The following is a 16,186-nucleotide window of genomic DNA, read 5'->3' as shown; positions in this document are numbered from 1 at the left end:
ATATTTTAAGAGAATTACATAGGGGCCACATTGGATTTTTCATTTTCCTATGAAGAACTGGGGCTCACTAATGAATGTTCTACAGGGCCAGGTGAGGATTTTGTATGTAATGGTAGATATTTAACGCATATATATTGGCACAAAATTCACAAAGATGGATTTTGGGTATGATCGAAATCTTCTAGGATTCTAGCCCATAGAGATGATTTTTTTTTCTTAAATCAACAAAAGGGGAGGCCAAGTTACATAGGTGAGACTACTAAGAATTTAATATAAATTACAAATTTTCTCAAATTTCTATTGTAAAGATGAGAATTTGTAAGCTTTTCTTATTGTGTCAATTTTCTAGCATGAGTAGAGAACATATGGCATGTTAGCAGGCAATCATTGCGCATTGTGGACAGTTTTCTCCACGTACTTTGGAATGTCTGCATCGTCTGCAGTTTGAAAATTCCAAGTTTTTGTTATATTTCTATTTTAAGCAAGTTACTCCTGTTTTTGGAAAGTGGCGGTTGCTTTTATAGAAATTCTTTTCTCGAGTACATATCTAAGATTTCGTTTTTGTCTATTTTAGCCAAGACAGCTTTTGTTTTTGACATACAATAATAAGACTCTTCCCAAAGAACATCCCCAGTCTTGAAGAAGCCATTGTTCTCCTTCAATATGGAGTTTGACATTAATATAATTTGCAAGGAAAACTTCGGTTTTTTCATAATGTCTGGGTAAGCAGAACTTAATAAACATCAGTAGATCCAAGTAATTTTTTGGTTTGTTGCATATTAGTTTCATTTGACATTGTGAATTGAAAAAAAACTCTCATGCAGACTGTGACTAACATGATTCTTTAATGAACTCAGTGTATTGATAAATTGCTGTAGACAATTTTTTCGGACAAATGAATGAACTCAATATGGATCATAAAACAAAACATTTCTATTTGTGATTTCCTATGGATTGCAGGATACCCAGCGTGGAAGGTACATATATTACCCAGATTTGAACTTTTCCTATATAATTTAGAAAAAATTGATACTCTATTATTTATTAGACTTAATTAATGTTTGTATGTTGAGATTTGACATTCAACTTTTCATAATTATACTATTCTACTCATCTAATTTAAAATCAACTGTCATTGTATAGTGTTTAATATATCATTTGACGTAGGATAGACTTTACATTTTTTTTGTTTGTCAGATTATTCATTTTTTTATTCATTTTTTAAACTGTATTTCTCATTAGATATTTATCTCTACATTATAATATTTAATTTGATTATATTTGTGTCAGATTCGAAATTTTTAATTAAAACTTGCAACATATATTTGGAAGTCATCTATTTAATTTTTTATTTAAAATATATTAGTTAAATATTACAAATAAAAAATATTCGAAAGTATTTTTCAATTAATATAACTTAAGTTTACTTAAAATACACAGGATACTTAAAAATTTATGTCTCATATAATGAGATTAAAACACTTGCATAATCTTAGGTTGTTCTATGTCTTGCCTTGGCCTATACAACCAAGGTGTTCTCTTTTTAATCTTGTATCCACTGGCATCCCACAATAATACAAAGAATCATAAAAGTGTGATAGAAATACTAGATTTTGTATTTTGTAGAGGCTTGAATTGCAAATGCACGTTTTGGGAGATCAATGGAGCAAACTTGAGCTAACTTTTTTTTGTCAATATTTAACTTTTTTTATTGAGAGAATATTATTGTGAATATTTTGAAGATCAGCAATGAAAAGAAACTTCCAATCATTTGAAAGAATATTACATTCAAGATGACAACAATAGAATATTTTGTTTGGTCAAACAACATATTCCAACAAGGCTATAGCTAATGTGGCTCAAAAAATGTCACAATTTATAACACTGAGGGTAAGCGGAAAATTACAAATCTTGGTCCTGTTCAACAGAATTAACCGCGTCTTTCATTTTTCGGCTGTGTGTATAACACTAAGGTTAGTCAGCCATTTTGGGAGCCAAATTAGCCGTGTCCATTCCAACAATGTCATAGAATATTTCTTTAGTGGAGAATATTCCATCTACTTATGTCAATAGGTCAACCCTTCCAATCCACCCCCTCATGGTTCTTAGTTTTGATTTTGCATCAAATTTTCAGATGCACATAATTTGGGCTCAAAGCTTTTGTTTCTCGAGCATTTTTTTGTTTGGGCTATTTTTTTGTGCTCTACTAGTGGTGTAGATAGTTTCTAATTTCGATGCATAAATTTTGAAAAAAAAAATAATTTGTCATAGGTGTTGAATAGTTCTCATGTTAGAAACTTTTGGGGTTCTGTTCAAGCTCATATAGAAACCTTTATAGGTGCAATTTTTTTAAAAATGTACTTCATAATGGTGCTATCAATTTATAGTCATTGTGACAAACAATTGTACTTTCGACATATGAACTTATTTTAGCAATTGTAATGCATTGAGATAAAAAACCACTTAAGTTTTTCTTGCAAGTGGCACAATACTTTCATGAAAAAGATCTTTAATAAGTCACTCGAAAACAAGAGGTGGAGGAACAATAAATGATGGAGTCATTGCTAGTTTTGGTATTTATTAGAGAATGTATTAGAAACAAATACATTATTTATAATATAAATTTATACTATAAAAAGGTAAAAACCTCTACATAATTGAAAAACTTTATTTGTTATTCTGATCCCCCAAAAAACAATTCTTAAGGGATCAAGACTTGTTTTTGGGAATCTTAAATTAGAATGAATTATTGTGACCTTTCAATCTCTATACATGTACATTTCAATTGTCTTGCTTAGAACATTTTTTAAAAGAGCTTGTGGAACCATGCTATCAAACATTCCAAAATCAAATAAAGAATCAGATATTTGATCTTCATCATCTACTATCTGGTTTAATGTCTGTTCAATAACTCTTTTACCTGCAAATGCAATGTATGCATTAGGCTCGACAATCGTGACATTAGCCAACATACCAAAACTAGCAGTGACTCCACCAGTTGTCAGAGATGTAAGAACTGAAATATATAGTAATTTTTTCTCCTTTTGATATGTATGCAACACAACAGCTATAACAGGAAGGCTAGCCGACAGTTTCGGAAAACGTGAATTCTCAATTGCAAGGTAACATGATAACGCGTGCATGTTTAATAGATGATGCACATTGATAATTTAATGAACATTTCTACTTTAGAATTGTACATGCTGAAATTAAGATAATAATGCAAGACAAACTTGTTTGTTTCATGTTCATGTACATTATTGTTTCATGCATCTTTCATGCTCTTGTACATTATCTTTCCTTGTTGTCGACTAATAGGGCTCTATTGGCAATGTTTGTAGGGACGACAATGGGAAAATTAAGGACGAGAAAGAGAAAGGGCACTGAACTAGCCAACACAAAATGCCATAGTGAAACATCCTTTCAGGGGGAGGGAAATCTTGCCAGGACTGCACCCAAACATGGGGCCTCTAATGTTCCCACCTTTGATGGTTTAGGAAAGACAAAAAGAAAAGCACCGGCCCCCTTGCCAAACTAGAAGGGTCTCCTAAGCCCTGATTGCATGGACAAAATGAAGTTTGATGCCATGCATGTACAACTGCTAATGGACAAGGTCGAATTGACTGAGGCTGAAAATGAAAGGTTGAAGGGGATGGTTACTAAGATGCAAAGGAGATGCACTGAACTAAATAAGAAGGTCATGGAGTTGAGCGATAAGAATGTGGACTTCGAGCTAGAATTGCGTAGAGAACAGATGGTGATCGAGAAACAAGAGGTAGGGCATGAGGCAAACATGAAATACCACATAATTTTAACTGACCTGTATAATGGCATGTTAGATGTCTATGAGGCTAACATTGCACACTGGAAATGGAGGTTCCAGGAGGCCGGTTTGCTTACCGATGAAGTTGATGGAAAGGGTGTGCCTCCCCTTACCTCGAGTAGTGGGGGAAAAAAGGACTTAATTAATTATTGTTGTTTGCCTTCATAACAAGCTTATTATATATGTTTGGGAGGTGTTATATACTTCTTTCTGTGGATGTCGAAAGATTCAAGTTTTAGAAGTTGCAGATTTAAAAACAATTTGAAACGCCGATGAAGGAAATTAATAACCCTGCTGAAGTTGATGATAAAATGAAGAGTTTGAAGTAGATGAAATCTGAAAAAAAAATGCAAATCATTTTAACTTTTGAGAAGTTCCTAAATTTTGATTTTTCTTCCAAACATTGGTGGACAATTTATTCTTTTTGTTGACTTGATCGGCCATTTTGTAATGGTTATATATTACATTAAAAAATGCACAACCTTATGGAGGTTAATAAGTCTCTTTCTCGAACATTGAACAAAAGGAAATTTGAACATTATACAAATGCGGATGCAAATTCATTGATCAGGTTAGTCAATAGTTCAGACAAAAGCAAATAAACACATAATGAACTCAGAAAGTAAATAAGCATACAATGAACTCAAAAAGTAAATAAGCACATAATGAACTCAGCTAAACATACTAAATCTACTCTGAAAATGAACTCAGAAAGTAAATAAGCTAATGTGGCTCAAAAAATGTCACGAAGGTTAGTCAGCCATTTTGGGAGCCAAATTAGCCGTGTCCATTCCAACAATGTCATAGAATATTTCTTTAGTGGAGAATATTCCATCTACTTATGTCAATAGGTCAACCCTTCCAATCCGCCCCCTCATGGTTCTTAGTTTTGATTTTGCATCAAATTTTCAGATGCACATAATTTGGGCTCAAAGCTTTTGTTTCTCGAGCATTTTTTTATTCGAGCTATTTTTTTGTGCTCTACTAGTGGTGTAGATAGTTTCTAATTTCGATGCATAAATTTTGAAAAAAAAAATAATTTGTCATAGGTGTTGAATGGTTCTCATGTTAGAAACTTTTGGGGTTCTGTTCAAGCTCATATAGAAACTTTTATAGGTGCAATTTTTTTTAAAATGTACTTCATAATGGTGCTATCAATTTATAGTCATTGTGACAAACAATTGTACTTTCGACATATGAACTTATTTTAGCAATTGTAATGCATTGAGATAAAAAACCACATAAGTTTTTCTTGCAAGTGGCACAATACTTTCATGAAAAAGATCTTTAATAAGTCACTCGAAAACAAGAGGTGGAGGAACAATAAATGATGGAGTCATTGCTAGTTTTGGTATTTATTAGAGAATGTATTAGAAACAAATACATTATTTATAATATAAATTTATACTATAAAAAGGTAAAAACCTCTACATAATTGAAAAACTTTATGTGTTATTCTGATCCCCCAAAAAACAATTCTTAAGGGATCAAGAATTGTTTTTGGGAATCTTAAATTAGAATGAATTATTGTGACCTTTCAATCTCTATACATGTACATTTCAATTGTCTTGCTTAGAACATTTTTTAAAAGAGCTTGTGGAACCATGCTATCAAACATTCCAAAATCAAATAAAGAATCAGATATTTGATCTTCATCATCTACTATCTGGTTTAATGTCTGTTCAATAACTCTTTTACCTGCAAATGCAATGTATGCATTAGGCTCGACAATCGTGACATTAGCCAACATACCAAAACTAGCAGTGACTCCACCAGTTGTCAGAGATGTAAGAACTGAAATATATAGTAATTTTTTCTCCTTTTGATATGTATGCAACACAACAGCTATAACAGGAAGGCTAGCCGACAGTTTCGAAAAACGTGGATTCTCAATTGCAAGGTAACATGATAACGCGTGCATGTTTAATAGATGATGCACATTGATAATTTAATGAACATTTCTACTTTAGAATTGTACATGTTGAAATTAAGATAATAATGCAAGACAAACTTGTTTGTTTCATGTTCATGTACATTATTGTTTCATGCATCTTTCATGCTCCTGTACATTATCTTTCCTTGTTGTCGACTAATAGGGCTCCATTGGCAATGTTTGTAGGGACGACAATGGGAAAATTAAGGACGAGAAAGAGAAAGGGCACTGAACTAGCCAACACAAAATGCCATAGTGAAACATCCTTTCAGGGGGAGGGAAATCTTGCCAGGACTGCACCCAAACATGGGGCCTCTAATGTTCCCACCTTTGATGGTTTAGGAAAGACAAAAAGAAAAGAACCACCCCCTTTGCCAAACCGGAAGGGTCTCCTAAGCCCTGATTGCATGGACAAAATGAAGTTTGACGCCATGCATGTACAACTGCTAATGGACAAGGTCGAATTGACTGAGGCTAAAAATGAAAGGTTGAAGGGGATGGTTACTAAGCTGCAAAGGAGATGCACTGAACTGAATAAGAAGGTCATGGATTTGAGCGATAAGAATGTGGACTTCGAGCTAGAATTGCGTAGAGAACAGATGGTGATCAAGAAACAAGAGGTAGGGCATGAGACAAACGTGAAACACCACATAATTTTAACTGACCTATATAATGGCATGTTAGATGTCTATGAGGCTAACATTGCACACTGGAAATGGAGGTTCCAGGAGGCCGGTTTGCTTACCGATGAAGTTGATGGAAAGGGTGTGCCTCCCCTTACCTCGAGTAGTGGGGGAAAAAAGGACTTAATTAATTATTGTTGTTTGCCTTCATAACAAGCTTATTATATATGTTTGGGAGGTGTTATATACTTCTTTCTGTAGATGTCGAAAGATTCAAGTTTTAGAAGTTGCAGATTTGAAAACTATTTGAAACGCCGATGAAGGAAATTAATAACCCTGCTGAAGTTGATGATAAAATGAAGAGTTTGAAGTAGATGAAATTTGAAAAAAAAAAAATGCAAATCTTTTAACTTTTGAGAAGTTCCTAAATTTTTATTTTTCTTCCAAACATTGGTGGACAATTTATTCTTTTTGTTGACTTGATCGGCCATTTTGTAATGGTTATATATTACATTAAAAAATGCACAACCTTATGGAGGTTAATAAGTCTCTTTCTCGAACATTGAACAAAAGGAAATTTGAACATTATACAAATGCGGATGCAAATTCATTGATCAGGTTAGTCAATAGTTCAGACAAAAGCAAATAAACACATAATGAACTCAGGGAATGTAAATAAGCATACAATGAACTCAAAAAGTAAATAAGCACATAATGAATTCAGCTAAACATACTAAATCTACTCGGAAAATGAACTCAGAAAGTAAATAAGCTAATGTGGCTCAAAAAATGTCACGAAGGTTAGTCAGCCATTTTGGGAGCCAAATTAGCCGTGTCCATTCCAACAATGTCATAGAATATTTCTTTAGTGGAGAATATTCCATCTACTTATGTCAATAGGTCAACCCTTCCAATCCGCCCCCTCATGGTTCTTAGTTTTGATTTTGCATCAAATTTTCAGATGCACATAATTTGGGCTCAAAGCTTTTGTTTCTCGAGCATTTTTTTATTCGGGCTATTTTTTTGTGCTCTACTAGTGGTGTAGATAGTTTCTAATTTCGATGCATAAATTTTGAAAAAAAAAAAAAATTGTCATAGGTGTTGAATGGTTCTCATGTTAGAAACTTTTGGGGTTCTGTTCAAGCTCATATAGAAACCTTTATAGGTGCAATTTTTTTTAAAATGTACTTCATAATGGTGCTATCAATTTATAGTCATTGTGACAAACAATTGTACTTTCGACATATGAACTTATTTTAGCAATTGTAATGCATTGAGATAAAAAACCACTTAAGTTTTTCTTGCAAGTGGCACAATACTTTCATGAAAAAGATCTTTAATAAGTCACTCGAAAACAAGAGGTGGAGGAACAATAAATGATGGAGTCATTGCTAGTTTTGGTATTTATTAGAGAATGTATTAGAAACAAATACATTATTTATAATATAAATTTATACTATAAAAAGGTAAAAACCTCTACATAATTGAAAAACTTTATGTGTTATTCTGATCCCCCAAAAAACAATTCTTAAGGGATCAAGACTTGTTTTTGGGAATCTTAAATTAGAATGAATTATTGTGACCTTTCAATCTCTATACATGTACATTTCAATTGTCTTGCTTAGAACATTTTTTAAAAGAGCTTGTGGAACCATGCTATCAAACATTCCAAAATCAAATAAAGAATCAGATATTTGATCTTCATCATCTACTATCTGGTTTAATGTCTGTTCAATAACTCTTTTACCTGCAAATGCAATGTATGCATTAGGCTCGACAATCGTGACATTAGCCAACATACCAAAACTAGCAGTGACTCCACCAGTTGTCAGAGATGTAAGAACTGAAATATATAGTAATTTTTTCTCCTTTTGATATGTATGCAGCACAACAGCTATAACAGGAAGGCTAGCCGACAGTTTCGGAAAACGTGGATTCTCAATTGCAAGGTAACATGATAACGCGTGCATGTTTAATAGATGATGCACATTGATAATTTAATGAACATTTCTACTTTAGAATTGTACATGCTGAAATTAAGATAATAATGCAAGACAAACTTGTTTGTTTCATGTTCATGTACATTATTGTTTCATGCATCTTTCATGCTCCTGTACATTATCTTTCCTTGTTGTCGACTAATAGGGCTCCATTGGCAATGTTTGTAGGGACGACAATGGGAAAATTAAGGACGAGAAAGAGAAAGGGCACTGAACTAGCCAACACAAAATGCCATAGTGAAACATCCTTTCAGGGGGAGGGAAATCTTGCCAGGACTGCACCCAAACATGGGGCCTCTAATGTTCCCACCTTTGATGGTTTAGGAAAGACAAAAAGAAAAGAACCACCCCCTTTGCCAAACCGGAAGGGTCTCCTAAGCCCTGATTGCATGGAAAAAATGAAGTTTGACGCCATGCATGTACAACTGCTAATGGACAAGGTCGAATTGACTGAGGCTGAAAATGAAAGGTTGAAGGGGATGGTTACTAAGCTGCAAAGGAGATGCACTGAACTGAATAAGAAGGTCATGGATTTGAGGGATAAGAATGTGGACTTCGAGCTAGAATTGCGTAGAGAACAGATGGTGATCAAGAAACAAGAGGTAGGGCATGAGACAAACGTGAAACACCACATAATTTTAACTGACCTATATAATGGCATGTTAGATGTCTATGAGGCTAACATTGCACACTGGAAATGGAGGTTCCAGGAGGCCGGTTTGCTTACCGATGAAGTTGATGGAATGGATGTGCCTCCCCTTACCTCGAGCAGTGGGGGAAAAAATGACTTAATTAATTATTGTTGTTTACCTTCATAACAAGCTTATTATATATGTTTGGGAGGTGTTATATACTTCTTTCTGTAGATGTCGAAAGATTCAAGTTTTAGAAGTTGCAGATTTGAAAACTATTTGATACGCCGATGAAGGAAATTAATAACCCTGCTGAAGTTGATGATAAAATGAAGAGTTTGAAGTAGATGAAATTTGAAAAAAAAAAAATGCAAATCTTTTAACTTTTGAGAAGTTCCTAAATTTTTATTTTTCTTCCAAACATTGGTGGACAATTTATTCTTTTTGTTGACTTGATCGGCCATTTTGTAATGGTTATATATTACATTAAAAAATGCACAACCTTATGGAGGTTAATAAGTCTCTTTCTCGAACATTGAACAAAAGGAAATTTGAACATTATACAAATGCGGTTGCAAATTCATTGATCAGGTTAGTCAATAGTTCAGACAAAAGCAAATAAACACATAATGAACTGAGGGAATGTAAATAAGCATACAATGAACTCAAAAAGTAAATAAGCACATAATGAACTCAGCTAAACATACTAAATCTACTCGGAAAATGAACTCAGAAAGTAAATAAGCTAATGTGGCTCAAAAAATGTCACGAAGGTTAGTCAGCCATTTTGGGAGCCAAATTAGCCGTGTCCATTCCAACAATGTCATAGAATATTTCTTTAGTGGAGAATATTCCATCTACTTATGTCAATAGGTCAACCCTTCCAATCCGCCCCCTCATGGTTCTTAGTTTTGATTTTGCATCAAATTTTCAGATGCACATAATTTGGGCTCAAAGCTTTTGTTTCTCGAGCATTTTTTTATTCGGGCTATTTTTTTGTGCTCTACTAGTGGTGTAGATAGTTTCTAATTTCGATGCATAAATTTTGAAAAAAAAAAAAAATTGTCATAGGTGTTGAATGGTTCTCATGTTAGAAACTTTTGGGGTTCTGTTCAAGCTCATATAGAAACCTTTATAGGTGCAATTTTTTTTAAAATGTACTTCATAATGGTGCTATCAATTTATAGTCATTGTGACAAACAATTGTACTTTCGACATATGAACTTATTTTAGCAATTGTAATGCATTGAGATAAAAAACCACTTAAGTTTTTCTTGCAAGTGGCACAATACTTTCATGAAAAAGATCTTTAATAAGTCACTCGAAAACAAGAGGTGGAGGAACAATAAATGATGGAGTCATTGCTAGTTTTGGTATTTATTAGAGAATGTATTAGAAACAAATACATTATTTATAATATAAATTTATACTATAAAAAGGTAAAAACCTCTACATAATTGAAAAACTTTATGTGTTATTCTGATCCCCCAAAAAACAATTCTTAAGGGATCAAGACTTGTTTTTGGGAATCTTAAATTAGAATGAATTATTGTGACCTTTCAATCTCTATACATGTACATTTCAATTGTCTTGCTTAGAACATTTTTTAAAAGAGCTTGTGGAACCATGCTATCAAACATTCCAAAATCAAATAAAGAATCAGATATTTGATCTTCATCATCTACTATCTGGTTTAATGTCTGTTCAATAACTCTTTTACCTGCAAATGCAAAGTATGCATTAGGCTCGACAATCGTGACATTAGCCAACATACCAAAACTAGCAGTGACTCCACCAGTTGTCAGAGATGTAAGAACTGAAATATATAGTAATTTTTTCTCCTTTTGATATGTATGCAACACAACAGCTATAACAGGAAGGCTAGCCGACAGTTTCGGAAAACGTGGATTCTCAATTGCAAGGTAACATGATAACGCGTGCATGTTTAATAGATGATGCACATTGATAATTTAATGAACATTTCTACTTTAGAATTGTACATGCTGAAATTAAGATAATAATGCAAGACAAACTTGTTTGTTTCATGTTCATGTACATTATTGTTTCATGCATCTTTCATGCTCCTGTACATTATCTTTCCTTGTTGTCGACTAATAGGGCTCCATTGGCAATGTTTGTAGGGACGACAATGGGAAAATTAAGGACGAGAAAGAGAAAGGGCACTGAACTAGCCAACACAAAATGCCATAGTGAAACATCCTTTCAGGGGGAGGGAAATCTTGCCAGGACTGCACCCAAACATGGGGCCTCTAATGTTCCCACCTTTGATGGTTTAGGAAAGACAAAAAGAAAAGAACCACCCCCTTTGCCAAACCGGAAGGGTCTCCTAAGCCCTGATTGCATGGACAAAATGAAGTTTGACGCCATGCATGTACAACTGCTAATGGACAAGGTCGAATTGACTGAGGCTGAAAATGAAAGGTTGAAGGGGATGGTTACTAAGCTGCAAAGGAGATGCACTGAACTGAATAAGAAGGTCATGGATTTGAGGGATAAGAATGTGGACTTCGAGCTAGAATTGCGTAGAGAATAGATGGTGATCAAGAAACAAGAGGTAGGGCATGAGACAAACGTGAAACACCACATAATTTTAACTGACCTATATAATGGCATGTTAGATGTCTATGAGGCTAACATTGCACACTGGAAATGGAGGTTCCAGGAGGCCGGTTTGCTTACCGATGAAGTTGATGGAATGGATGTGCCTCCCCTTACCTCGAGCAGTGGGGGAAAAAATGACTTAATTAATTATTGTTGTTTGCCTTCATAACAAGCTTATTATATATGTTTGGCAGGTGTTATATACTTCTTTCTGTAGATGTCGAAAGATTCAAGTTTTAGAAGTTGCAGATTTGAAAACTATCTGAAACGCCGATGAAGGAAATTAATAACCCTGCTGAAGTTGATGATAAAATGAAGAGTTTGAAGTAGATGAAATTTGAAAAAAAAAAATGCAAATCTTTTAACTTTTGAGAAGTTCCTAAATTTTTATTTTTCTTCCAAACATTGGTGGACAATTTATTCTTTTTGTTGACTTGATCGGCCATTTTGTAATGGTTATATATTACATTAAAAAATGCACAACCTTATGGAAGTTAATAAGTCTCTTTCTCGAACATTGAACAAAAGGAAATTTGAACATTCTACAAATGCGGATGCAAATTTATTGATCAGGTTAGTCAATAGTTCAGACAAAAGCAAATAAACACATAATGAACTCAGAAAGTAAATAAGCATACAATGGACTCAGAAAGTAAATAAGCACATAATGAACTCAGGTAAACATACTAAATCTACTCGAAAAATGAACTCAGAAAGTAAATAAGCATATAATGAACTCAGAAAATGAACTTTGACGAGATCTGTTATTTTCGACTAATATATTATTTTGGATGAATTCTTCTTTACCATTGCTAATTCATCTGAGTTATCATGAGTTGAACACTATATTACACTAAGATCTCTGAATGTATGAGTTCATTATGTGCTTATTTACTATTTGAGTTCATTGTATGCTAATTTACTTTCTTAGTTCATTTTCTGAATTCATTATATGATTATTTTCTTGAGTGCATATCAAAGATTTAGTTTGTCTATTTTAGCTTTAAAAAATAAAAATAAAAATAAAAATAATTTTTTTTTTCATATTAGTTTCATCTAACATTGTGAATTGCATAGATTGTTACTAACATGATTCTTTAATGAATTCGGTGTATTGATAAATTGCTGCAGACATTTTTTTCGGAGAAATGAATGAACTCAATATGGATCATAAAAATAACATTTCTATTTGTGATTTCCTAGGGGAGTGCAGGATACCCAGGATGCAAGGTACATATATTACCCAGATTTGAACTTTTCATATATAATTGAGAGAAATTTGATACTCTATTATTTATTAGGCTTAATTAATGTTTGTAGTGTTGAGATTTGACATTCAACTTTTCACAATTATACTATTCTACTCATCTGATTTAAAATCAATTGTGATTGTATAGTGTTTAATATATCATTTGATGGAGGATACACTTTAGATTTTTTTTGGTTTGTCATTTTTTAAATTATATTTCTCAATTAGATATTTATCTCTACATTATAATATTTAATTTGATTATACTTGTGCCTGATTAAAAAAAAATTCATTAAAACTTGTAACATATATTTTGAAGTCATTTATTTAATTTTTTATTTAAAACATGTTAGTTAAATATTATTAAAAAAATAGTTTAATTTTCAATTATTAAGTAGTTGTTGGTGTGAATAGTGGTATTATCTAACTAGTTTCACTCTTGAGTTCCTCTCACAAATTATATAACTCAGGTTTACTTAGAATACAGATATGATACGTATCATTTTATGTCTCGTATAATAATATTAAAACACTTGTCATAATCGTATGTTGTTCTATGTCTCACCTTGGCCTATATAACCAAGGGGTTATTTTTGTAATCTTGTATCTACTTCTATTTTATTTACATTCTTTGATAGGAATTCAATTTTATTTGTCATATTGATTTTTTGAGTAATTTGTGTTTTCAACTAGGCCTTTGGATTTTGGGTGGCTATCTCCATAGACAAATCTTACATGATATCAGAACAAGTTGAATCCTTTTGGTTAGTCTTTTAGGAAATTGTGTACTTTCTTGAAGCATTGAGTATGCTCTTTTTTGGCATCTCAAGATATTCTGTAGAATTATATGTGATAGAAATACTAGATTTTGTGGAGGTTTGTATTGCAAATGTATTTTGGGAGATCAGTGGAGCAAATCTGAGCTAACTTTTTTGTCAACATTTAAATTTTTTGATTGAGAGAATATTCTTGTGAATATTTTGAAGATTGGCAATGAAAAGAAAATTCCAACTATTTGAAAGAATATTACATTCAATATGACAACATCATATTATTTTGTTTAGTCAAACAACATATTCCAATAGTGTCATAGAATATTTCGTTAGTGGAGAATATTCCATCTAATGTCAATATGTCAATCCTTCCAATCTACCCCCTCATGGTTCTTAGTTTTGATTTTGCATTTGATTTTTCAGATGCACATAATTCGGGCTCAAGGCTTTTGTTTCTCCAACATTTTTTATTTGAGCTATTTTTTTGTGCTCTACTAGTGGTGTAGATTGTCTCTAATTTTGATGCATAAATTTTGTTAAAAAATCAATTTGTCATAGGCGTTATTGAATCATTCTCATGTTAGAAACTTTTAGGATTTTGTTCATGCTCATATAGACTCCTTTTCAAGTGCAATTTTTTAAAAAGTACATAATTTTTTATGTACTTCATAGTGGTGCTATCAATTTATAGTCATTGTGATAAACAATTGTACTTTCAACATATTAACTTATTTTAGCAATTGTAATGCATTGGGATTAAAAACCACTTAAGTTTTTCTTGCAAGTGGCACAACTGTAACCACACTAAATATAAATAAATCATATTTACCTTGGGGGTTTTATGATTGAGTGAGTTGCTTGGGGTGGGAGGAAGGGTAGAGGAGGTTGGTTGTTTGTAGTTTGCATTTCCTTTTGTTGCAATAGTCTATTTCTTAACTACTTTGAGGAGATTATCATGAGCATATTAAGTCATCTTTCAATTATTTATTTGGAAAGAGAGAGCTATAAGGCTTGGTGAGATAGTATGATGCAATATTTCAAATGGGTTAACCTCTTGCCCCACTTCTATGAAGTGCTTCCTCAACCATGAAATGATTGGGAGAACAAAGAGTGGTATCTCAAGACATGACATATTATTGGAACCGTGTTAGTGAACTGACACCTAAACTAGGTTATTCTATTAGATTTTGATTCCCCTATTTCTTTTTGGATTAAAATTTGGGATATATGGAGATCCATATGATTCTCTATTTCTAAATGAACATTTCTTTGATTATTCATTTTTCCTAGATGATTGTGTTAATATTCCATATGATGAAGATACCTTAGAAGTACTAAATTATTGGCAAAACATTGAACATAAAAGGATCATCAAATCTTCTCCTCTTTTCAGAGACAACAATTGATTCGTCAACATTTGTGACCTCTATTGAGGCTTCTTCTCCTAAATCTTTGAGGCAGTATCAAGAGGTTGGGAGCTCTTCACTTTCAACACTTACAAATTCTAAAATTGTTCTTGATCAAGCTTGTTGTGTGGAACTACATCATGAGAATCATCTCGTATTGATCATTGGGAGGACTCCTTACAAGACATACATTATTTGTTTGTGTAATCCGAAATACAAAATGTCGATGACCACATACAAGATGTTGATGACAGTTTTGAGGATATTTATCTCCTCTTTGATGACATTTCACAAGAATGTGCATCACTTCTTTAGATGCTTTGAGGGTATATTTAGATCCTTTTGTTCCATTTCCACATCCATATGCTTCCATAATAATAGATTTTGCAAATACTCATGAGTTAATAGTTTCAACTCGGTTACTATTCATGTTGACATTTTCTATAGTGGTACTCAATTCTCTATATTATTGTTTATCACATTTTGGCATCTTTTTGGAGTAACATTTGGAGGACTCATCATCATCTTTGGTCCATGCTCTACATTAGTTTTCACATTTTTCTTTATTGTCACCTTCTTTAACTAAGATCGGGACTCCTGATATTGTGATGTTTGAGTAGATTCTAGAGACATGCATCTTTCTTCCCTTATATTCCTTTCAAGAATCGAAAGATGTCCTACATCCATCATTGGCTTTATTTTTTCCTAAGGGGAGGAATGTTGTTCGATGATCGTGGACCATCTTCAGAGTTTCATGTCAAGGATCGACCATTAGTGCAAGAGATTATACATTTGAGGGGGTCACTCTACCTTATCTATTTAATTTCCCAAGGGAGAGACTTAAATAGACTTTATGGTTACTATTTATTAATTGATTATTAAAATTTATAATTAAAAAGACTTTTAAGTTTGTGATATGAGTTGAAATTCCTATTTATTATTTTGTATTGTACTTGTGTACATATTGTTGGTGTAAAAAAGGGTATTACCTAACTAGTTTCATTATTAGGTCCTCTTTGCACCTTATCATTTAAGTTTACTTAGGGTTTTCAAGGGATACTTATCACTTTACATGTGATCTTGTCCTATCTTATCACTTTATGTCTCATATAATAAGATTTAGAC

At 32.8% G+C, this 16,186-nt stretch overlaps 4 protein-coding genes across 4 annotated transcripts; all 4 read right to left on the bottom strand.

Moving 5' to 3' along the window:
* Positions 1-2,759: 2,759 nt before the first annotated feature.
* LOC131860009 (acetyl-coenzyme A carboxylase carboxyl transferase subunit beta, chloroplastic-like) lies at positions 2,760-3,143 on the bottom strand. Its single transcript, XM_059214349.1, has one exon. The coding sequence runs from the start codon at positions 3,141-3,143 to the stop codon at positions 2,760-2,762; it is 384 nt and encodes a 127-aa protein (XP_059070332.1).
* Positions 3,144-5,360: 2,217 nt separating this feature from the next.
* LOC131860008 (acetyl-coenzyme A carboxylase carboxyl transferase subunit beta, chloroplastic-like) lies at positions 5,361-5,744 on the bottom strand. The gene has a single exon (XM_059214348.1). The coding sequence runs from the start codon at positions 5,742-5,744 to the stop codon at positions 5,361-5,363; it is 384 nt and encodes a 127-aa protein (XP_059070331.1).
* A 2,221-nt stretch (positions 5,745-7,965) lies between these two features.
* Positions 7,966-8,349, bottom strand: LOC131860007 (acetyl-coenzyme A carboxylase carboxyl transferase subunit beta, chloroplastic-like). The gene has a single exon (XM_059214347.1). It carries the CDS (start codon positions 8,347-8,349, stop codon positions 7,966-7,968), a length of 384 nt encoding a protein of 127 aa, XP_059070330.1.
* A 2,221-nt stretch (positions 8,350-10,570) lies between these two features.
* LOC131860006 (acetyl-coenzyme A carboxylase carboxyl transferase subunit beta, chloroplastic-like) lies at positions 10,571-10,954 on the bottom strand. The gene has a single exon (XM_059214346.1). It carries the CDS (start codon positions 10,952-10,954, stop codon positions 10,571-10,573), a length of 384 nt encoding a protein of 127 aa, XP_059070329.1.
* Between the last annotated feature and the right edge of the window lie 5,232 nt (positions 10,955-16,186).

The sequence above is a fragment of the Cryptomeria japonica genome, chromosome 11, assembly GCF_030272615.1.
Source record: "Cryptomeria japonica chromosome 11, Sugi_1.0, whole genome shotgun sequence".
Taxonomy (NCBI): Eukaryota; Viridiplantae; Streptophyta; class Pinopsida; order Cupressales; family Cupressaceae; genus Cryptomeria; species Cryptomeria japonica.
Note: the sequence above shows the minus strand (reverse complement) of the source record. Positions and strands in the feature narration are given on the sequence as shown.